The sequence below is a fragment of the Hypanus sabinus genome, chromosome 19 (assembly GCF_030144855.1).
Source record: "Hypanus sabinus isolate sHypSab1 chromosome 19, sHypSab1.hap1, whole genome shotgun sequence".
Classification (NCBI taxonomy): domain Eukaryota; kingdom Metazoa; phylum Chordata; class Chondrichthyes; order Myliobatiformes; family Dasyatidae; genus Hypanus; species Hypanus sabinus.
The window spans coordinates 17,892,495-17,916,640 of record NC_082724.1 but is presented as its reverse complement, the minus strand read 5'-3'; the positions used below and the strand labels follow the sequence as shown (position 1 = coordinate 17,916,640).

At 40.2% G+C, this 24,146-nt stretch overlaps 1 protein-coding gene across 1 annotated transcript in view; it reads left to right on the top strand.

The window, feature by feature from the left end:
• The first annotated feature begins 945 nt into the window (after positions 1-945).
• nup210 (nucleoporin 210) overlaps positions 946-24,146 on the top strand; it is a 113,586-nt gene continuing 90,385 nt past the window's right edge. Inside the window, exons 1-3 of the mRNA XM_059944105.1 lie at positions 946-1,554; positions 11,500-11,636; positions 13,339-13,470. Coding sequence (XP_059800088.1) covers positions 1,397-1,554; positions 11,500-11,636; positions 13,339-13,470 — 427 coding nt within the window. The 5' untranslated portion in view covers positions 946-1,396. The remainder of the gene's footprint in view (positions 1,555-11,499; positions 11,637-13,338; positions 13,471-24,146) is intronic.

The window sequence follows — 24,146 nt, the reverse complement described above, 5'->3', positions numbered from 1 at the left end:
TGAATAGTCCATGAACACTTCCCTTTTATTCTTTATTTACACCCCTATTATTATTGTAAATTGTAGTCATTGTTATGCCTTTGTGCCATACTGCCTCCATAAAAATAACAAATTTCATACCATACAAGTCAGTGATAATATGCCTGTTTCTGAGTCTATCACAAGCAACATCCTCTGTGCCCTCTCCAGAACAATCACATATTTCCTATAGAGTGGTGACACGAGATGCACACAGTAGTTCTGCTATAACTGAACTGGTGTTTTATATAACTGTCCCATAAATTCCTTTCTCTTAATAAATGCCCTCGCTAATGAAGACAAATACCTCAAGTACTTGTTAACCACTTGACCTACCAATGCTGTTCTCGAAGGAATCCTCGGATCTGCATTCTTATTTTCGTTACCTTTCTATACAACTACCATTCATTGTGAGCATCTTCATTAGTCCTTTCAAAATGCAACCCTCATGCTTTTTCAGAATTAAACTTCCATCCATTTCGTCATAAAATATGCATTAATATGTCACCATTCACACCGTCATTTATTTGCTTTCAATACTTACATTATACCAGGATCGCGTCATCTTTTCCCCCCTTTCCCTATACATTCGATACGTCTGAGGGTTTAAGTACAAAGCCCCCAAGTTGCAAAAGCGGAAGGATCTAAAACCGCAAGTTGAAAGACAGTCTTTGTGTAATTTGTAACGGGGGTATTGCAATGCAGCTTGTCTAGGGAGGATAAATATTCAGACTGGAGCACTTGAGGAAACAAATAGACGGAGTCAGAAGAAACAACCCAAAATGACTTCCTCTTTTGTTATCGCTTTGAAATCTGATTTCTCGCTGCTGCGAGGAAGCAGAGCAGATGTCAGCCGGTTTATCCGACTCCAAAAGCGCATGCGTTACCTTTCAGCCCTCAGAGTAGCGCTTTGGGGTTGGTGCATGACGTCGGTCAAATGGTTGGAAAAGGCGGGTTTTTTCTTGTGTGGACTACAGCAGTATTGGTTGTAAGGATTGCGCGTTTCAGATATATTTTTTTAAAATAGAAGGGTAAAGGAAGCGGACCCCGTTACTTCCAGCGTGGTTTGAGAAGAGGCCGTGCGTGTAGGGCCTTTGAAGCAGAAGCAAGGGAAATCAATGGTCTCCGGCAACAGTTACCCATGCCTTTAACTGTTGTTCAGCTAAAGTTGTATTACCGGCAGTGCAGGGTGCAAGACTGACCCGAGCGCCATGAAGCACGAGTTACTATGTATCCTTGATCTGCAACCTTTCTGACGGTCTCATTGAAGTGAATGCACCTTCTCTAACCTACAAGCTTTCATTTTGAACCCAGTCTTTAACCTCGTGTTTCGGACGAACTCAAAAGCAGTAACTGCTTGTAATTGAACTGTCAGATCATGGCCCTCTGCTTTCGTAACTGGATATTGATGGCAGCCAACTACATCTTCTTTTGCTCTGAAGCCTCGAAACTGAACATTCCCAAAGTTTTGCTCCCTTTTGCTAGAAGCACAACAGTCAATTTTACACTGGAAGCGGCGGAAGGATGTTACAAATGGTAAGATTAAACATACTGATTGGCCAAAAGCGGTTGTCTGATTGTTTTTAAACATTACTGTTTAATCTTGTCGCTTTCTTTTCACATTTCGATATAAGTAAAGTATTCAGCTGCTAAATTAATTTGTGTTTCAGTTCCGCGACTTGCCACATTGAGAGCACGTGAGCGGTTGACTTTAAGGTTACACACCATGCCTTCTCTCTGGAAACAGTTAGGAGCAAGTGTTTGGCCATTCATAATAACCCTAGTTCACTCCTGATCTCAGTACTGTATTTCTGTACTCTCCGTCTACCTCTTAAAACTCTTTTTGTGACTAGGAGTCTTTTTCCGGTTCCGTATGTCCTCCTCCACCCCATGTGGTAGTGGATCCAACAGGTTCTCTGTACTCTGTGTAAAGAAACGTATTCTCGTCTCAGTCCTAGATGACTTGCCCCATTATCGTGAGGGTCACTCTAAAGAATTCAAGAGTCATAGAATTTTACAGCTTAGAAACGTGGTTTATCCCACCTATGTTATCATTCCTACCTCTCCTAATCCCACTTCCCGGCATTAATTCCATATTCTTCTGTGCCTTTCCAGATGCCTCTTAAATACTGGCACTGTTTCTGCCTCCGTCACCTCTTCTGGCAGCTGATTTCAGATACCACCTACTCAGTGTGGGTAAAATATTTACCACTTAGACCCTCTTTGTCACATGAAACATATGCCCTCTGTTTTCAGACACCCCTACCGAGTTGGTGTAATTTCTGTCTTGCATTGTGCTACTGACACAAAACAGCAAGTTTCTTGACACATGGAGGTTTTAATGAACTTGATTCAGATTCTTCTTTCCCAGTTAATCTATATCCAGTTGTAACCTTTAGCAATGATCTTCCCTGTTCACCAACCCACCACAACGTTGGTATCATCTGCAAATTCCTTATCATGTCACCAACATTCTCATGGAAGTCATTTAAATATTTGGCAAAGAGCCAAGGATCCTGCACTGATCCCTGATACTGGTCACTGTCCTCCAAACTGGAAAACTGCCATCCACCATTACCCTCTGCCTCCTATCACTAAGTCAATTTTGTATCCAATTGACTGTTCACTTTGGATCCCATGTGTTCTAACTTCTTGTACTAGCCTAACTTGTCAAATGTGTTATTAAAGTTCCCGTAGACACTATGTGCGGCCTTTCCATTATTAGTCCTCTTGGTCACTACTTCAAAAATAGAACAATTAAGTTCATAAGACTTGATTTCCCCAAGTACAAAACCCTGCTGAATGTCCCAATATAATCCATGACTTTCCAAATGCAAACAAATCCTGTATCTTGGAATTCCTTCCAGTAACTTTCCCACCACTCATGGAGGTTTCACCAGCCTCTATTTCTATGCTTATCCCTGCCGAGCTGCTTGCTTAAAGGCACAGCACTTGCCATCCTCCAAACTACCTTAAAGCCTCCAAAGTGACACTAGCAAACTCCACAGGATTTTAAGCCCCCACTTGTAAATATGAACCTGTTCCTCGCGCACAGATCACTTGAGTCTTTCATTACTAATCAGGTTGTATGAGAGATTGGTTGCATGGTGACATGATTTGCTCTGCAAAAATTGGTATAAGTTTTCATGGGCATACCTGGCATTCACATGAGCATACCTTATACCCACACAAGGCCCATGGTTAGGCAATTAAGAATAATTAACAAATAATTTTGCCATGCAGAGTCAATGTGAGTAGTTTTATCTGATTTTAAAAGTTAAAACAGGCTCGAGGGATTGAATAGTTAAAGTCTGTGACTATCTTTCTGAAGATAAACGCAGGCAAGATGTCACAAAGTGTATAAGCCCAATGAAGTACAGGGGAAGCACATTGAGGCCACAGGATGTTCTTGCATTAGCAGCTATTGATCTGATTAGCACCATGCACATGTGGCTCATAAAGCACACAGTTGTTTTATACACATGGTTCCTGCTTTCAGTGTAAGCTGCTCAAGTTTCCGTGGTCCAGTTTTTGTTGAGGGAGTGACAATAAAACTCGCTCATTAGTTAAACCAACAGCAGCTTTGAGTTTCCCGTCCTTTCATCGCTCAATGTGGAAATTTTGAAACTGAAAAGAATAAAACTTTATTGTCATTGCTGAAGACAGTGATTGTGCTGCTACCCCGGTCTGCGCAAAATGGTTATTTACAATGCAGGCTTAATTTTTTAAATTAAATCCTATCTTTACGTGCAACAAGTGACTTTGATAGTCCGAAACACTCGAAGGCCATTGGCAAGCCAGTGTGACAGAATCTTCAGCTTCAACAACCCTTGCACGTATTAACAGTCCAAGCCTGTTGGAGTCACGGGTCTCAACCACTTGCATTCCTGCTAACTAGGACAGACTCAGTGCTGGATGTGTATTTAGAAAGCAGGCCTACTATAAAGCATGATCTGACCCACAATTATTGTTTGGTAAATCCTCTGACCTTCCTCATTTATAAGTATTTTGTAGTTACTTCTATGACCTTTTAAGATAATCTTTTATATTTTTGAGCTTCCAATAGTATATGCATGTTTTAGCTTTCATTGTTTACTGCTGAGCAATCTATAGCCAATTTACGAATTGAATGTAAATTCCTTTGGCACTTCAGAATCATAACATGATGCAAACTTACATGAAAAAAGGAAGATGTTCAGCCTATTTTATCAAAGTCAGCCAAAATGAACATTGAATTAATCCTACTTTCTACCTCTTAGACAACAGCTAACTGCTTTTGGTTTTTCAATGATCATCTGGATACCCAAGCCAAATTTTAATATAACTTGTCTTCGGTCCTTACTCAACAAATTGAGTTCCCTGACTCACTGTATGTATTTTGTTTTTAATACCTTTCTAATCATTCTACCAATTAACATGAATCTTTGGTACATATGTACTAAGGTTTATGGCAGGAAAGCAATCATGGAGACCTGCAGCAAAGAAATAAGCCCTTTGGCCCAACTGGACTATGCCGACCGAGATGCACAATTCAAGCTAGTTGCATTTGTCAATGTTTGGTCCAGAGCTTCCTCAACCTTTCCAATCCATGTGTCAGACCAACTTTTGTAAAAGCTGTCATTGTACTTGCCTCAACCACTGCCTTTGGCAGTTGATTTCACATCCTTTGCATTAAAAAAAAAGGCTCTCAAGTTTCTCATACCTTAAACCTATGCCCAGTAGTTCTTCACTCCCAAACTCTGGAGGGATAATTAAAGAGCTTTCACCTTATCGATACTCATGAGTTTACACAAATCTATAAGATCACCTCTCAATTTCCTATGGAATAAAAGCCTACCATGTCCAAACTCTCTCAATAACTCAGTCCCTCAAGTTCTGGCAGCATTCTTGTAAATGTTTTCTGTACTCTTTCCAATTCAGTAACATCTTTTTCATAGTGATCAAAACTAAGCATAATTTCCCAAGTGCGGCCTCTGCAGCAACACCTCCTAACTTTTCTACTCAATGCTTTGATGTAAGGCCAATGTGCCAAAAGCTGCCGTCACCAAACCATCTACCCATGATGCTTCTTTCAGGAAACCATGTACTTGTCCTCCAAGATCCCTCTGTTCTGCTCTGAAAATCCTACCTGGATTTGACTTTGCAAAATGCAGCTCCTCACACTTATCTCAATCAAACTCCCTTTAACATTTCTTGTCTAACTTCCCCAACAAATCAATATTTTTTTTTATTGAGATACAATGTGGAGTAGGCCCTTTGAGCCAAGCCTCCCAGCGATCCTCCAATTTACCGCCATCCTAATCATGGGACGATTTACAATGACCAGTTAAGCTACCAACTGGCATGTCTTTGGACTGTGGGAAGAAATCTGAGCACACAGAGGAAACCCACACAGTCATGGGGAGGACACACAAACTCCATACAAATAGCCACTGAAATCTCCCTTCAATCATTGCTAACCACTTCACTGTCAATGATACCACCTATTTTAGCACATTCGGAAAATATGCCTACATGCTTATCCAACCCTTTAACAAAAATGGATTATCAATTAACAAAAATGAGCTCAGCACTGATCCATGTGACACACCACTAGACACAGGCTTCTAGTGCAGAAATCAACTCTCCTCTGCTTTCTACCATCAGGCATATCCAATTAGGCCGCTCTCCCTGAATTCCATGTGATCTGACCTCACACAGTAGCCTGCCATATGGAAGCTTATTAAAGGCTTCCAGTCCGTTTAAACCATACCTGCTCTTCTGCTGTGATCAACTTTCTTGGTCACCTCATCAAAAAATTCAATCAAGTTCATAAACATGATCTCCCATACCCAAAGCCATGGTGACTACTACTAATTACCCTAATCCACCGCTGTGTTTCCAGATGTATATGTACCTTATTCTTTTCTGTTGACCTTTTCTTGGCTCACACAACTTGATACTTCAGTCTCCTGTGTTCCAAAGAAAACAACCCCCAGCGAAAGTCTCTCATAATTCATCAAATATGCCAAAAAGGTCCTACCTCTGTCTTTTCCCAAAGTTCAAAGTCAATTTATCAAAGTACATATCTGTCACCATATACTACCCAGAAATTCAATTTCCTGTGTATATTCACAGTAAGTACAAGAAAGACAGTAGAATGAATGAAAAATGGCACACAAAGATGGACAAATAAACACCATGCAAAAAACAAATTTTACAAACTCAAAAAAAGAAATAATAATATTGAGAGCATGAATTAGTAAAGTCCTTGAAAGTGAATCCATAGTTAGTGGAATCAGTTTAATGCTGGGGTGATTATCAACTCTGGTTCTGGAGCCTGATGCTTGAGAGGTAATAAGTGTTCTTGAACCTGGTAGTGTAGGACCTAAGGCTCCTGTACCTCTTTTCTGATGGCAGTAGTAAGAAGAGAGCATGGCCAAGATGATGGATGCTGATTTCCTTATAACAGTGCTCAACAGCATAGTCATACTCAATGATGGGGAAGGTTTTACCTCTGATGGGCTGGGCTGTGTTCATTACTTTTTGTTGGTTTTCCATTCAAGGGCATTGGTGTTTCCATACCAGGCTGTGATATAACCAGTCAGTATACTCTTCACTCTGCAGTTATAGAAGTCTGTTAAAGTTTTAGATGACATGCCAGATTTTCAAACTTCTAAGAAAGTAGAGGTGCTGCTGTGCTTTCTTTGTAATTGCACTTACAAGCAGGACCCAGGACACGATAATGCTGAGGAAGTTCAAGTTGCTGACTTTCTCCACCTCTAATCCTCCAAAGAGGTCTTCCAGTTTCCTCCTCCTGCAATCAATTATCTGCTTCAAGGTCTTGCTGACATTGAGTGAGAGGTTGTTTTGGCACCATTCAACCAGATATTTGATATCCCTTCCAAATGCTGATTCTTCATCACCTTTGATTTGGCCAGCAACAGTGATGTTGTCAGCAAACTTAAATGTGGCATTGGGGCTGTACTTCAGCTCAGTCATAAGTATGAAGTGGATCGAGCAGGGGGTTAGGCCCACAGCATTGTGGTACACTTGTTATGATGGAGATTGTGGAGAAATGTTCTCATGCAGTCATATTCCTTTAGTGTGGTGACTTAGAGCATTACAGTAACTTGCTGTTTGCTGACTGAAACTTTGTGCAGCTTCAGTGAAATCTTTCTGAGCTATGTTCTAAGTCTCAACCGTGAAAGGGAGGTATCTCATTTGTTTTCTTAACTACCTTTATTTAACTATTCTGTTTTTTTTAAAGGGTGTACTGTTAAGATTTCAAACAAATCTTCTTGAGTACCTAATTTATCTGGCATTGATATACCTCCCAGTATCTTTTTTCCAGTCTATTTTTAACCTATTAAAATTGTCCTTTAGCGGACATTATTGATCCTAGTCGATACATGTACTTTTCCCATAACTAAATATAATTATCACTGTGCCCAATGGAGTGTCCCATTGTAACCCTTCCCGCTGCTCAGGTTCATTCTCATTTTCTGTACCCTGTAAGGCTGTTTAGATATTTTTATTATGTTCATTAGATATTTTGGTATGTTAATCATGTTCCTTCTGTCGCCTTTTTCTATTTCAGTTGGGATAGTTTTAATCCCCACTGTGATATTTTTACATTTCTCAGAAACTTACCCCCATCTTCCTTCCTGACATTTCTTGCTACTTCCTGCTTTTGGTTTCATTGTTTGAGATACTGCTGATGCCTTCCCGAGTGTTCTATCTATTTGTGACTAAAGGTGGTGAGGATGGGCCAGACCTTGCTGAGTGGAATTGGTGCTTCCAAACAGAATGTCCCAGTTTTACTGTTCAAGAGCCTGTGCTTCTTTGCACGTGTTGTGAATTACAGATGCCCTGAGGTTATTGTTCCAGTTATATTTGCTGATGAAAACAAAAGCTTTACTTATTTCAATTTAAATAGTTTTAAATATTTAAATATCATTGTGATATTGAGAAAGTGAAGGTTGTTGAAATTTATAGGGACAAGCCTTCTGCCATCCAGATTACAATGCATTTCTAAATAAATCTATTTTTAAGAATTACTTACCAATAGCTCTCATTCATTTTCATGTTAAAATTATAGCATCTTTAAGAGTATCTTTGAAGGCTGAAAGTTGTGTGTTTCATGGAAACTTGCCGTGATATTTATATTGATCCTATGGGAGGTAACCAGACCATGAATAGGGTTGTGTATCGCTGAGATATTTACTTAGAATTGTTCAAAAATGTTGTGGAAGCATGATTTGTCTGGATTTTTGCCACACATGTCAATTATTTTGGATCAGCCTGACTAAGTCAGAACAATTTCTAATGGAGGGGCCACAGCAGAGATGAGCACTATTTAATTGATTGGCAAGAGGGAACTACTATTACAAGTGGGAAGTGAATCTTTTGATTTGGGAATAGAGTATAGTTACAAAGCTTCAGAAAACGCCCATCTTCAAACATTAATGAGGATAAGTTATGTGGTGTTCATGGTTCAATAGTTCCATTTTAAATCAGAGAATGTATTCAATATACAACCTAAAATTCTTAATCTTAGACATCCTCAAAACAGAATGAATGATGGGGGGGTAAGAACCCCACACCCCCCTGTTGTCCTCCCACACACAAGCAAGCAGCATTGACCCTCCCGAATTATTCTAGCATAGAGATTTGGCATTCCCACTGCCCACCATGCAAGCAACAGCAAAGCCCGCAAAGAGAGATCATGGTCTACCACTTGATCTACTAACTATCCCTCCAACAAATTGACATCCCTCAGGCTCTCGCTCTCTCTCACTAGCGTGAGAAGCCGATGTCACTTCCATGGCAAGAGGGGAAATAAGCAGTCACTCTATCGATGTTACAGTCGCAGTCTGAAGCATTGCTTTTTATTTTGATTTCCCAAACTCACGGTTGGGGGAGGGGCAAGAAAGAGAGAGATGATGGAATTGATGGCTTTGTTGCAAAGTTTGCAGATGATATGAAGATAGGTGGAGGGCAGGTAGTTTTGAGGAAGTAGAGAGGTTACGGAAGGACTTAAACAGGTTAGGAAAATGGGCACAGAGATGGCAGATGGAATAGTGTTGGGAACTGTATTGTCATGCACTTTGGTAGAAGAAATGAAAGGGTTGATTTGGAGAAAAAAATACAAAAAACAGGTGCAATGGGACTTGAGAGTCCTTGTGCAGGATTTAATTAACTTAAAGGTTAATTTGCAGGTTGAGTCTGTGGTGAGGAAGGGAAATGCAATGTTAGCATTCATTTCAAGAGGACTAGAATAGAAAAGCAAGGGTGCAATGTTGAGATTTTATAGAGCACTGGTGAGACCTCATTTGGAGTATTGTGAGCAGTTTGGGCCCTTTGTCTTACAAAGGATGTGCAGAATCTGGAAAGAATTCAAAGGAAGTTCACGAAAATGGTTCCAGGATTGAATGGCTTGTCATTTGATGCCTCTGGGCCTATGTTCACTAGAATTCAGAAGAATGAGGGGTGATCTCATTGAAACCTATCGAATAGTGAAAGGACCTGATAGAGTGGATTTGGAGAGGATGTTTCCTATGGTGGGAGAGTCTAGGACCAGAGGGGACAGCCTCAGAATAGAGGGGCTTCCTATTGGAATGAAGATGATGAGCAATTTCTTTAGAGAGTAGTGTATCTGTGGAATCCTTTGCCACAGGTAGCTATGGAATCCAAGTCTCTGTATATTTAAAGCAGAGGTTGATAAATTCCTGATTGGTCACGGCATGAAGGGATACGGGGAGAAGGCAGGAGTTGGGGCTGAGAGGAAAATCGGAATCTGCCATGATGAAATGGCGGAGCAGACACAGTGAGCCAAATTCTGCTCCTATACCTTGTGGTCTTATCAGGGAAGTGTTAACAATTTTGGTCATACAGGTATGTGTTGCTTAACGTCCACGATACCTTCTATGAAATCAGACGTTATGTGATTTGGATGTTGTGTGAATACTATATTATATACTTAGCAAACCTATATGAAGTACTGTAGTGTACCTGTATTAACCAAATAGCCAAGAACTTACACTAAAACTGTATACTGTACACAATAATACATACATCCATGCCTAAATCCTGAGCAATAGCATTCACTGGTTTTCTACCTTCATATTGTTTAATAACCTTTTGTTTCACTTCCAAATCAATACTTTTCCTTTGCCTCTTGCTATCACTAGGAGTGGTTTTGCTGCATTTGGAAGCCATGATGCACTTTTACAGTAATATTTTGGAAAGAAAATTAAACAGAGATAACACTACTACACTCCAGAGACGTGCGGTACTCAAGATTTGTTACGTCCGCTACGTCACGTCCTCCGATCAGGACTACGGACGTATATGCGATCGGACGTTGCACGAATGGATGTTAAACGGCGCATACCTGTATTATGAAAAGGATGTAGATAGAAGTGATAGTAAAGGTCCTGTTATGAATGTACCACAGCTCTGATGGGGCGAAGGGTGCGGGGTAGCCCCCTCCTTTGTGAGAGTCGCAAGATCACTATTGAGTTCATTCAGGAGACCCAGGAAATGGGAGAGAGAGACGTGCCGAATACCTCGTTCCACCGCGATGCAAAATAATGCGACATTGACCATTGTCTCCTGGAGACCACGTTTGTGGATTGGGGACTATGCTACGTGCAAGCCCTCGGGTAAAGTGGGCTGGTTGAGAGAGAGATTGCATCATCCCAACCTGATTGACATCTGAGATCCCGTGAGGAAGTATAAAAGAGGGTCTGGGGGAACAACCCCTTCAGACGCACCAGAAGAAACGCTAACAATCCCGTAGCAGCCGGAAGCCATTTGAAGGAAGCCACGTGCGTTGGATTCCGTGGCTGGAATCCTTGGCTAGAATCGTGGTTGGAATCACAGAAAACCGCTTTTAGCTCACAACAGGGAAGCCCGCTCCCCTGATTCAACGGATTTGCTTCATAAAAGACCCGGGCAAGTTTCTTTTCTCACCAATCTCTCTCTCTCTCCAACAAGTGAAAACCCAGTGGTCCCCCAAAAGGCTGAAGCCTGCAGGAACTGAGTGACTTTTATATTTCCATCAGACAATATATTATCCCCTAGTCAAACGATCGAGCTGTTTCTTATTGATGGTTATTATTAGACCCGCGCTTTTAGATTGAGTATTGGCGACGTATATTATCTGAATGTTTGTATTAATCTTATTTTTGTGCCCCTTCATAAATAAAGACTTTTAAAAATAGTACCATCAGACTTCAACGGACCTCTCTATCTTTGCTGGTAAGTGATCCAGTTACGGGATTTCGTAACAGTCCAAAGTAGATAACATCTGCTATGAGTCAAACTAAGTTTGTTTGAAGTTTTAGTTTTCAATGGAACTAAATGCTGATAAACAAAGCTGCCGTACAATTATATTCTAAGCTAGCATTGCTATTACGGATTTGTGCTGAGATTATTTCTTAAGGCATTTAAGTATATTTTGAAGGCAAAAGTTTTAATTACGATATATTACTCCAGGTGGTCAACAAGACCAGATGTTGCCAGCATTGAACCTCTGAACCCCAGTGATCAACAATGTTCACAAAGCGCAGTCGTTTTGTCACGTGCATCTCAACCGGCTCGCCTCACCAGCATTATTTTTGCTGAAGAAATAGGTATGGTTTTCTGAATAAATTCAGGTGATACAGAAGCTAACGTTTGCACTATTTCGTTGAGTAACATTTGCCATTCCTTTATCACCTAAAATTTGCCACTGAGTAAAAATTCAGTTGTGCACTGAGATCTTCATTCATTTTTAATTAATAGTTACAAAGAATCACTGAGCATTTTGAAAGAAAGCCATGTTCAGGCTAAGTAGGAAAAGAGGGTGTGTGCGTGTATGTGTTTATCGTTTGGTAAGTGAGTAGGTGGCAAGATCAGTGTATGGAAGATTCAAAAAATTGGGTATATGGTGGACAGTGAAAATGTTGTCTAATAACTGGACCTAGATCGAATGGGAAAGCGGGCAAAGAAGTGGCAATAGAAGTTTAACTTGGGCAAGTGTGATGTGATGCAATGTTGGAAGTTAAACCAGGGAAGAACAAACAGTGTATGGTGGAGACGCAGGTGCAAATGCATGGTTCCTGAAAGTGGTAGACGGAATGGTGAAACAAGCAAATAGCTTGCTTTCCATCGTCAATTGGGGGCATTAAATATAAGAGGAAGGGTACTATGATACAGCTCAACAAAAGGTCAGTGAGACCACACTTGGATCCTTATGTGCCATTCTGTTCACCATCAGTAAGATGGATATGATTAAACTCGGAGAGAATGTTGGAATGATTCTCAAGGATGTTGCTGGGATTGGTGGGCTAGTTTTACGAGGAAAAACTGAATAGGCTTGGGCTGTTTTTCCTAGAGTGAAGGAGTTGATGGGTGACCTTAGAGATTTATAAAATCACAGGGATCAGAGATACAGTCACGGTGTTTGTTTTTTCAGGAGTATTAAGTCTACAACAGGAAGACGACATAGTTTTAAGGTTGGAGGGAAAAGATTTAAAGAGGTCCTGAGGGGTAAACTTTTCGTACAGTGGTTGGTGGGAATATGGAGTGAGCTGCCAGAGGAGTTGGTGGAGGCATGAACAATTACAACATTTAAAAAACATTTGAACATGTTCATGGATAGTAAAGTTTCAGAGGGATATGGGCCAAATACAGGGAAATAGAATGAACTCAACCCTTCAACCTGGACGAGTTGGGCTGGAGGCCTGTTTTCGTACTCTTAGATGCCTTTCTGAATGCTGCGGTCTTTCCAAAGCAGTCTCTTGAAAGCAATTAAAATTTTGAAATGCAAAGGTCTTTTTCAGAACGTTCGGTTTCTTTTAAGATATTTTCACTGTTCATTGTACTATGATGGTTTTAGTCATGTTAGCTTCATTTAGTATACAACACAAATTGTTATCTTCCCCTATGTGTTGAAATTTCTTCTCATGGTTTCAAGCCTTACTATCAGTTTTTTTATTTCTCCTCCAACTCTGTCTATTAATGTTGGGTTGCCTCAGCACTAATATCACTAGTTGGGAAATGGTGAGAAGTCACAAGCACAGTTGGTTCCAGGATGAAAGATAATGAGATTATCAAAGATAATGAAAGAGTTATGATGGTCACTTTAAAATTTTAAATTTGACCTGATGGGATTTAAGAATATTGGTGAAAATTGGATGAATCGAAATACCGTAGCCACATGGTTTTAAAGAGATTTTAGCATTTAGAAAATATGTTTCAGCAAATGAAAAATGTAGGTGACTTTGAATGAAGTGATTTTTTTTTGCAGAAGTTTCTATTTGTCTTCAATTGTGCATATATTTCCTTTAATAGCATTTGGCCGGGTTTTGCGGTGTGACGTAATAGTTGATGTCATCAGCAGGATTGAAATTGTGTCTACAACTCGTGAACTTTACTTGGAAGATTCTCCACTGAAATTAAGAATTACAGCTTTGGATTCAGAAGGTATGCAAGTGTTTGTACGGTACAGGTACTTAAGTTTTGTATGAAACCAGTGTCTAGTCACGAGATTACTTGAATGCAGTATCCTTTCCATTTTCAAATACAGAGAGAAAGACATTCACTTAGTTATTATGTGTTTTGTTCTAAGTTGCTGTGAGAAAATGGATCGCCATGCAAGATGCATAGGTCAAAGATGAAGTTGCTTTTTGCTAAATTTGAGACCAATTGCAAACTCGGTGTACTTGCCCTGTCCACTTGGCACTAAGCTTACTCTACATTGTAATCATAGATGATTGTGATAAGCTGATCAGTTCCCCCTGCATTTGACTACAGACATTGTTATTTTTTTTAACCACACCATCCACATAAAGAAAAATGGGACAAAAATCGAACATTCATCTCTTCACATTAACTCTTCCATGGATGAATTTTTTTTTGGGGGGGGGGGTGTTTTGCAAACCCTGCAGGAAAGTGACGCTATGTCCCATGATTCCCTAATATTTATCATTTTGTCTTGAGTATGTTCAATGGCTGAGCCTCCTTGAGTAGGGAATACCAAATACATACTTCCATTTGGCTGAAGCAGTTCTTATCTCAGTCCAGAATGGTGGATTCCTTATTTTGAGACCTTCCTCTATGAATCTAAACATCCCAGCTGGGGGAGAAACCAACTGCACTCCTACCTTGTGAGTCCCCTTGACGACTTCATACTTTTCAGTTCTTGTGAGCATGGGCACGGGCCCATTGTGTTTAATCTCTCAAAGTTCATTTACTGCAGTCCTTCTATTGCAAGTATATCCTCCCTTTGGGTAGGGAGACCAGGTATGCACGTGATATTCTGGAGCGGTGCTCCCTTGGTTGTATAGGATTGTAGTAAAATGTCTTTACCCTTACAGTTAAGCTCCCTTGCAATGAAGGTCAGCGTATTGATTGCCTTCCTAACTACTTGTTATACCTGCACAGTAACCTTCAGCATTTCATGAAATATTACCAGATCTGAAAATTTTCCAATCTGTCATAATTTAGATTGATCCAGATTGATTCTGCTGAGTCCTTTCATTTTTTAAGAGACTCCATTCAAGTACCCCTACTCTTGCTGAGTTGTACTCTTAACTATCAAATCCTCACAGAAATGTGAGTGTAATAACTTTTCTTTCCTTATCATTGCTGCCAATATCTCCCTAAGTATCTGTCATTGGTTTCCTCATTCTCATCTCTGTACTGGCCAAAGCCCTATAAAGTACAGCATTACAGTTATGTTAATGGCATGCTGCTCTACCTCAGCACAAACTCTTTCAAGCCATTCATTAGTTCTGAATTATCAGACTGCCCAGTTTCCAAAATTGGATGAATAAAAGTAGTCTAAGATTTTCAGAAACTGAAAAGACCGTTTTTAACCTTGGTGCTAACTAATCATGCATTGATTGGAAATTGAAATTGATTTCATAAGAAAGGGACAGATCACTTTGAGATTATATTGATGAACCTCCAAGTAGTCAGCAGGATTTGGAAGAACGAATACGTAGAAAATAGCAGTAGGATTTAAAAGCAATAGGGCTGTAGCTGTGATTTTTAACTTCTTTAATATTGACTTGGACTGCCTTACTTCTAGATGGGATGAAATTTGTTCGGGGTCCAAGAAGGGTTTTTAAAGTAGTATGTAATGAGTTGTTTTATGGAGGGAGCTGTACTCAAGCTTATTCCAAGGAATGAGGAGTGTGCAAATATCTGTGAGGAACTGTGTAGTCACTGACCAGAATTCAGTAAGATTTAAGGTAGGCATGAAAAGGATAAGTTTGGACCAAGAGTTTAAGATCTTAAGTTGTGGAGGGCTGAGTCCACTGGTATAAGACATGATCTAGATTGGGTGTATCTGGCAGAGAGAAACAACATCCAATACATGGAAGGTGTTTAAAAGTAAAATGGAAGTCCCCAGATAATATGTCCCTATAAGGGTGAAAACCAAAGAAACTAAGATAAAGGGAACTTTGGTTAACAGAAGAAATTAAGGTTGATCAGGAAGGAGGAAGTGTTTTTCAGTTAAGAGAGCAAAAAGGTGTAAAATGGCCCTGACCAGCTGAATTAAAAAGAATTCCAAAATGTTTATAAGTACATTAGAAGCAAGTGGCTAGCCTTTGTGTGGGGCCAGGAGATATGTGTGGTGTCCTGAATTAATACATTGCATCAGTATTTATCAGTGAACAATCATTGCCAGACATTCTTAGGGATAGTATTTGTGCTCAATTAGACTGATTAGGGGAAGTCAACATGGTTCTACCAAGGGAAAATCCTGCCCCACAAATCAGACAGATATTTGAGGAGCTTTCTGAGATCATTGAAGACCAGATGAGGTGTATTTGGACATTAGCAAGGTTTATGACAAGGGCCCAGACTGTTGGCAGGTCCAGAAAGTTGGAGCACATGAAGTACAAGATGTTATCGTAAACTGGATCCAAAACTGGCTTGGTGATTGGAGGCAGAGGTTAATGGTGGAGGGTTGTTTATCAGACTATAAAGTCTGTATCTGGTGGTGCACTTCAGGGCTCGATGCTGGCATAGTTGTTTTCTTGTCAAATATATAAATGACTTGGATGAGAAAGACTGCATTTCTGAATCAGATTTAATATCACTGGCATATGTCGTGAAACTTGTTAACTCTGCAGCAGCAGTACAAAGAAATACATGATATAGGGGGAAACTGTTAATTACAGTTGTGTGTATATATAATTTAACTATAAGTAGTGAGGTGGTATTCATGGATTCATTGACCATTCAGAAATTGGATGGCAGAGGGGAAGAAGCAATTCCTGAACAATTGAATGTGTGCCTTCAGGCTTCTGTACCTCCTCCCTGAGGGTAGCATTGAGAAGAGGGCATGTCCTGAGTGGTAGAGGCCCTGAGTGATGGATGTGGCAGTGCTCCTTGAAGATGACCTGGGCACTACAGAGGCTAGTGCCCATGATTGAGCTGGCTAATTTTACAACTCTCTGCAACTTACTTCAATCCTGTGCAGTAGCCCCCCCCCCCCCCCACCCCTCTATATGGTGTATCTGTAGAAATATGCGAGTGTTTTCGGTAACAAACCAAATCTCCTCAAACTCCGATTGAAATATAGCCAATGTTTTGCCGCCTTTTCAGCTGCATTGGTATGTTGGGACCAGGTTGGGTCCTCAGAGATATTGACACCCGGGAGCTTGAAATTGCTCACTCTCTCCACTTCTCTGATTCCTCTGTGAGGGCTGGTGTGTGTTTCCTTGTCCTGCCCTTTCTGAAGTCCACAATAGGTTCTTTGGCCTTACCTGCATTGAGTACAAGATTTTTGGTATAACACCACGCAACTAGCTGGTATATTTTGCTCCTGTACACCCTGTCAATACCATCTGAGATGCTGTGAACAATGGTTGTATCATCAGCAAATTTCTAGGTGGCACTTGAGCTATGCCTAGCCACACAGTCATTGGTGTAGGGAGAGTAGAACAGTGGGCTAAGCACGTCCCTGAGATGTTCCAGTGTTGAGTGTCCCCAAGGTGGAGATATTATTTCCAATCCGCTCCAATTGTGGTTAAGAAGTCGAGGATCCAGTTGCAAAGGGAGGTACTTAGGCCCAGGTTCCAGAGCTTTTTGATCATAATAGTAAGAATGATGCTGTTAAACGCTGAGCCGTGGTAAAAAAACAGCATCCTGTCCAGGTGATCCAAAGCCATGAGGAGAGCCAGTGACATTACATCCACCTTAGACCTTTTGTGACGTTTGGCAAATTGCAGTGGGTCCAGGTCCTTACTGATAAGCAAGTTTGCTGACAACTTGTAGATTAGTCGAATTGTACATTGTGGAGATGACTGCCCAACGATAGGAGGACATGGAGAAGCTGGAAAGTTGGGTATAATGGTAGCAGTTTGAATTTAAGTGTGAGGCAATACATTCTGGGCTATCTAATGATGACAGGACATGTACAGTAAACAGGTATCTAAGCATGCAAGTTCATGGCTTCCTGAAAATAATGACACAATTGGGAAGAATACTGAAAATGCCATTCAGATTGTTTATCTTCACAGTCGGTGGGGGGTGGGGGGAGGATTGAGTTTGAGCTTTGGAATGTCAGGCTGCAGCTGTGCAAAACTGTTGGGCCACATTTCTAATATTGTGTCAGTTGGATCAGGATGTAGCAGCAAAGTAAAGAGTGTGGAAGAGATTCACCAGGATGTTGCTTGGAATGAAGGGCTTTTAGGCACAAGGAGAGAGTGGATAGGCTGGAACCATTCTTACTGCAACGCTAAAGACTGAGTGGTGACCTTTTAGTTTTTAAAATTGAGCATCGACAAGCTGGATGGTTAGTCTTTCCTCTAAGGGCAGAGTCTAAAACTAGAGGGCTTAGGTTTAATAGAAGTGGGAACTATTTAAGTGAAATGTTGAGGGTCGTTTTTTTTTCCTCTCTCTGCTGAATGGTGGGTGTATGAAACAAGCTGCCAGGTGGGGCAGGAGTGGCAAGTAGAGTCGCAGTTTATTTAAAAAAAAACACATTTTGGTTAGGCACTTAGATGGTAAAGAAATAGAAGGATATGGATCACAGGCTGAAAATCGGATGATCATGGATAGGCATTTTAGTCTGCATTGGATATGTCAACCAAGGGACCTGTTTCCATGCTGTGAAATTCTGGCTGTTGAGTTTTGTACTGCGTTTATACCAACATCAAGATGGCTTAATCTGTACAAACGTCAAAGGACTTTGTCTTTGCTTAGATTTGTTTCTTTCCAAAGCTCTGTCCAAGCCTTTGTTTGATTGTTCCTGTCCAGACTGATCTTTCTCATTCCAGCCCTCATAAACTTAAGGTCCTTGCAAATTCACCTAGTCTCTTTCTCAACTTGCAGTGAGTCTCCTCCACCCTCTTTTGTGATTGAGTAATTGGTTAAATGAGATCTTACTGTTTAAAAACTTTAAGCCTTCATATCATGGCTTGAAACTCCTTGTAACTTGATCTTCGACACAATAGATTCTGCAGATGCTGGCAATCCAGAAACCGACAGACAGACACAGCACCTATAGAGAGGAATGAACAGTCAACATTTTGGGTCCAGCACTTCGGGTGAAGGGTCTCCGCCCAAAACATTGACTGTTTATTTATCTCCATAGATGCTGCCTGATCTGCTAAGTTCCTTCTGCATTTTCTGCATTATCCAAGTCTCAAGTCCATACTCTTCAATTTGGTTCCCTTTCATCAACCTCAGATGAAATGCTCCATGGTGATGTTTTCAGCTGCCGTAGCCAAATCTTTGGTGCTTTCTCCCTAAAGTTTTCCAATCATGAATATGCTTTCCTTTTAATATTGTGCATAGAAACATAGAAAACCTATAGCACAATACAGGCCCTTCGGCCCACAAAGCTGTGCCGACCATGTCCCTACCTTAGAAATTACTAGGGTTACCCATAGCCTCTATTTTTCTAAGCTCCATGCACCTATCCAAAAGTTTCTTAAAAGACCCTAGCGTATCTGCCTCTACCACAGTTGCCGGCAGCCCATTCCACGCACTCACCATTCTCTGAGTAAAAAAACTTACCCCTGACATCTCTTCTGTACCTACTCCCAAGCACCTTAAATCTGTTCCCTCTTGTGGCAGCCGTTTCAGCCCTGGGGAAAAAGCCTCTGACTATCCACAGGATCAATGCTTCTCACCATCTTATACACCTCTATCAGGTCACCTCTCATCCTCAGTCACTCCAAGGCGAAAAGACCGAGTTCACTCAACCTGTTTTCATAAGGCATGCTCCCCAATCCAGGCAACATCCTTGTAAATCTCCTCTGCATTGCTCTTCACTCAGACAAAGATTTTAATCACGGCCTTCAATAACATTTTTGGTTAATGCCAAATATTTCACTGTTGTACCGGGGGGTATTTTACTAGCTTAAGGGTATTTGTCAATAAATCCATGTTGTATTATGGGATTATTTAAATAAAAGGCTTTGCTGTTGTCCTAGATAACACTTTGATTATTTCAAAGCATTCAAGGATCATCTTGGATTTAATTTATGTCCTTTAGAAAAATATGCCATGTTCTAACACCCTCCCCAACCACGCTACAACAAATAAGTTTTATTTTAAATAGCAGATGCTTGCCAATTTACCATGGGAGACACTTTTTTGCTCTTTTTGACAAGCTTTCCCAGGATCTATTACAAAAACTGATCGTTTAATCATTGGGTTGTAATTGCTCCATTCTGCTCACGGCAATGCCTGCAGTGTAAATGCACTGCATTCCCCAGTGCCATTCTGCAGAAAAATTCTTGCCTTCCTTCAACTCATTCTAAATATGTAAGCTTTACTGTTTCCGCGGATCAGCAGCAAGGATGGTTTTGGATATGTTTTGAACAGTGCATCACTTTAAAAGTTTTTTTTTCACCTTTTGGGTTCAGTTGCCATTCACTCTGCAAGGAAATGAGTGGTCCTGACATGATTATGCATCCTGGTATTCTCCATGGAATGTACAGCAAGTTTCGAGACTTCCTTTCTACATTGATGTGGCAATAATATTCCTTATGTTATCCTGCAATACCTTGACCAGTTTTAGAATGCAGAACATGAACATTCACATCATCTGGATTCTTAGTGTAGAAGTGACCTCAACTAATATTTGCACCATTCCATATGTTCCTGGGATTTCTATAAAGCTTTAAATTACCCTATACACGAGAGATTCTGCAGAGCTGTTAGATAATCACAATCTAGTTATTATCACTGGCATACTGTTCGTCATGAAATTTGTTTTGCAACATTACAGTGCAATACATAAAAAAACTTTATAGTAAGAAATTGGAAAATGTGTGTAAACTGAGCAAAAAAAAAAGAGTTAGTGTTCGTGGACAGTTCAGAAATCTAGTGGAAGGGAAGAAACTGTTCGTAAAATGTTGAATGTATGTTTTCAGGCTCCTCTATCACCTCCTTGATGGTAGTAATGAGAAAAGGGCATATTTGTTGAGCATATTGTTGTTGTTATTATTGTGGTTGCCGGAAAACCCAAATGTACATTTACTAGTCCTTTTCAGAGATTCCTAATGGTACTGATGGGTGCACCAAATCAGCCTGCAGTTAAGTTTGTATTCCATTGTAGTATTTGTGTTGCTATAATTTTCTGACGGTTGTTATTCTGATATGCTTTCATCTACATCACATCATAAATCATGATGTAAACAATTTCATTTTCACTTGTCATTGATTTAGCTGAGTATGTCATTTTCTTTCATCTTCCTGTCGTGGTCACGTGAACGTTTCAGCAAACCATTAGTCTTGATGCAAAGCTGAATTGTAGATTAAGTCTTATTTATGAAGCTACGTTTCAATCCATTTAGTCTCTCCTGACTGGAGAGTGAATGTGCTTTTATCTTTGCTCTCTGATCAGTTCCGAGTCTCTAACCACTATATTCAAAATTCACAAAATTTAAGGTGAATTAGCAGCACTGAGATCTGGAAGCTAAACTGTGAGATGTGATGCATGAATCACCAAATGTGCTACAGTATGAAATAATGGCCACTATCAAGGTTACAGATGTGGCTGTTTGCCATGAGAAAAGTGATATTTTTAATTTTCAGTTTGTAAATAGGATAAAACCACTACACCACCATGGTACTCCAGTAAAAGCTATCCTTGATGTTAACAAAATAATAAAAGTAGTCTGTGATCAAGTCAGTCAAAACTTAGTTTTATTTGTCATATGTACATCAAAACATCGAAGCATGCAATGAATGCATCATTTGTGTCAACAATCAACACAGTCTGTGGATGTGCTATACAGAGGCAGTCTGCAATTGTCATCACCCTTATTCTTCATCTAAATGGAAATGGGAGAGGTGAGTGAAGCAGAATTTGCTGCTTGTTCTCCATTCACCATCACAACAGACATTTGGTGAAATTACTGGTGAGCCACAGCTAAATTTTGGATTTCTAAGTGGAAGGTAATGCTTTAGGAAGTGAAAATACAAGCAAGAAGAAATTTTGTATCTCATGACCTGTGGTGTCCCTAAGTGATTTGCAATAAATCAACTACTGTTCAAGAGGAGCCACACAAGTAAAATTTGAAAATGTATACACCAGCTTGTGCACAGAATGGCCCAGCAAACAGCAGTGATATGAATGATTTATGTGTTCTCGCAATTAAATGTTGGCAGAACATCAACAGAACTCCTGTTTCAGTTTAAATGGAGGAACTTCTGTGTCCACCTTGGAGAATACAGATGGTTTAATGTGCCAGTTTAACATCACAGTTGAAGGATGGCATCTCTGGCCGAGGAGCATTTCCTTTGTACTGTTGCATAGATCCAGTCCTGAAGTTGGAACAAACAATATGGTTGAAAAAGAAATGAATGCTGAGTATCCATTTGTTTAGTATGATTTATATCAGGAAATAGAGAAAATTGCAAAAGAGGAGGAAAAAATATTTGGATAGGCTTCACCTTAGACTCATCCCTTGTTATTCATGGATTTGTTATTCACAGCTTCAAATATTCATGACTGCATCAGTGGAACACTAGGGAAGATGATACTATTTTGCTTATCACATCTCCCCGCTCGTTGCGGCATCTCCTGTAAACTTCTATCCTTTTTTCCTAACGTTGCTCTTCATTAAATACTACTTTGCAATTAAGTCAAAGCACCTTTGCAGAGCAAAAAATGAACTCAGTGGGTCAGGCAGCGTCTGCAGAGGGAAAATTTTTAGTCGTTTCAGATTTATTGGATCCTTCAAGATCACATTTAATCAACTGAGGGAATGATAGCAAGATGATCTATGAAAACCTGATCTATGGAACTTGGCATTCTAAAGTACGTTAACCTAGAATTCTAGTTTCTGGAAATGACAACTTGAACTACATACTGGTCTGCTTGGTTGGGGTTGCAAAAGCAGGAGAAAAGGAATATTGATTCAAATTCAAGATCCTAAGTGCATTTCTCTGATTTGTAAATGTTCACTACGTTGATGATCTTAATGTTAGTGAGCTTGGCAGCAATGCAGACATCAAGGAGCCTGATCTATTATAGCACCCTGTTAGGAAATGGAATTGTTTTGATTATGTATACCAGAATTCCATCCATTCTTTATAATGCAATTAATCTGCTTACAAGATTTTAAAGAAAGTGATTTCCTTTTGGAAAACTCATCCTGTTCATAGAGACTTTATCACAGGAATTCATACTTTACACCTTAAGCAGTAATATGCTATCCAGCATCCTTGGTAAGGAGACTGTGCAATGTATGGGTTTTCCCCAGGTGGTCTAGTTTCCTCCCATGGTCCAAAGATGTATAGGGTAGGTTAATTGGTCATTGTCCTGTGATTAACTTGGGGTTAAATCAGAGATTACTGGCTGGTGTATCTCGAAGGGCCGGAAAGACCTGTTCTGCGTTGTATCTCCAAATAAAATATTTTTTCCTCTCCTTTCTTTAATCTATGGTTCATTTGGCCATTTCCTTGACATGGCAGACTTTATAGCAGTTGCTACTATGGACGTCCTACAGCATGTCCTCAGTTTCCTAATCTGCAGGCAAGGATCAATTATGATTTATTTCAGTCGCACTGGTTGTTGTGACAATGGAGCTTTCATACTGCAGGTCATAGAAAGAGCAAAGGTTCCCAAACTTTTGTATGCCATAGACCCCTGCCTTTAACCGAGGGGTCCATGGACCTCAGGTTGGGAACCCCTGCTTTAGAGAGTGGGTGGGAGCAGTTAAACTAATGAAGGATTTATTTCTAGCATTTAAATACAAATAGTAGTTCTCATTAACATTGAGCATTCCAAGTGGTTAAAATGTGCCACCACATTCCATTGCTGTGTAGCAGTGAAGGAGGGTTGGGTCCTTGAGATTAGAGGGTGAGTAACTGGAAAATCTTGTTTGCTTCAATAACTGCGAGGGACATGGAAGACTTCCTAAGAAAAAAAATACTTGAACTGGGTGGGAGGAAGAGGAAACAAAATGCCACTGTGAACCAGGTAAGAAAGTTTGAAACTAGCTGAGGCAATTTAAAAGAGAACAAGTGTCAGGAATTGTATACTTCCCATAATGAAATCTTTTCAAGTAGGCACACTGGGATCTCAAGAGTTGCAACGGATCTGGCTTACAAAAAATCTGATTTTATACAAACTCCCTGATAGGTCTTTAAAGAAAGGAAAATGTGTTAGAGTGATGCGAGTATCTTCAGATGTTCTTGGCTATGAGCAACAGCTAGCTATTTTAGAAGAAAGCCTGTCTGTTTGCAGAAACTCCCTGCAGTAATCAAGTAGACACTAGGCACAAACAACCTGTTTACAATGCGAGGACATTTGAGGCATTTGCTTTGGAAACTAACAAAGCAATGTCTTCTACTATCAAAGAACATAGTATCAGTCAATACTTTAAGGTTACCAAAACTGCCATTGTATGTGGGGCATTCTGATTCTGTACCAATGTATCAGTACATGAGAAAACAACTAAATAATCATGTTGAGTAATGTCAATGCCAATAAGACCAAAGAGCTGATCGTGGACTTCAAAAAGGGTTGGACGAGGGAACATGAACCAATCTTCATAGAGGGATCAGAAGTGGAGAGAGTGAGTTTTTCATGTTCCTGGGTGTCAAGATCGCTGAGGATCTATTCTGGACCCAACGTAATGATGTTGCTATGAAGAAGGCAAGACCGTGGCTACCTTTCATTA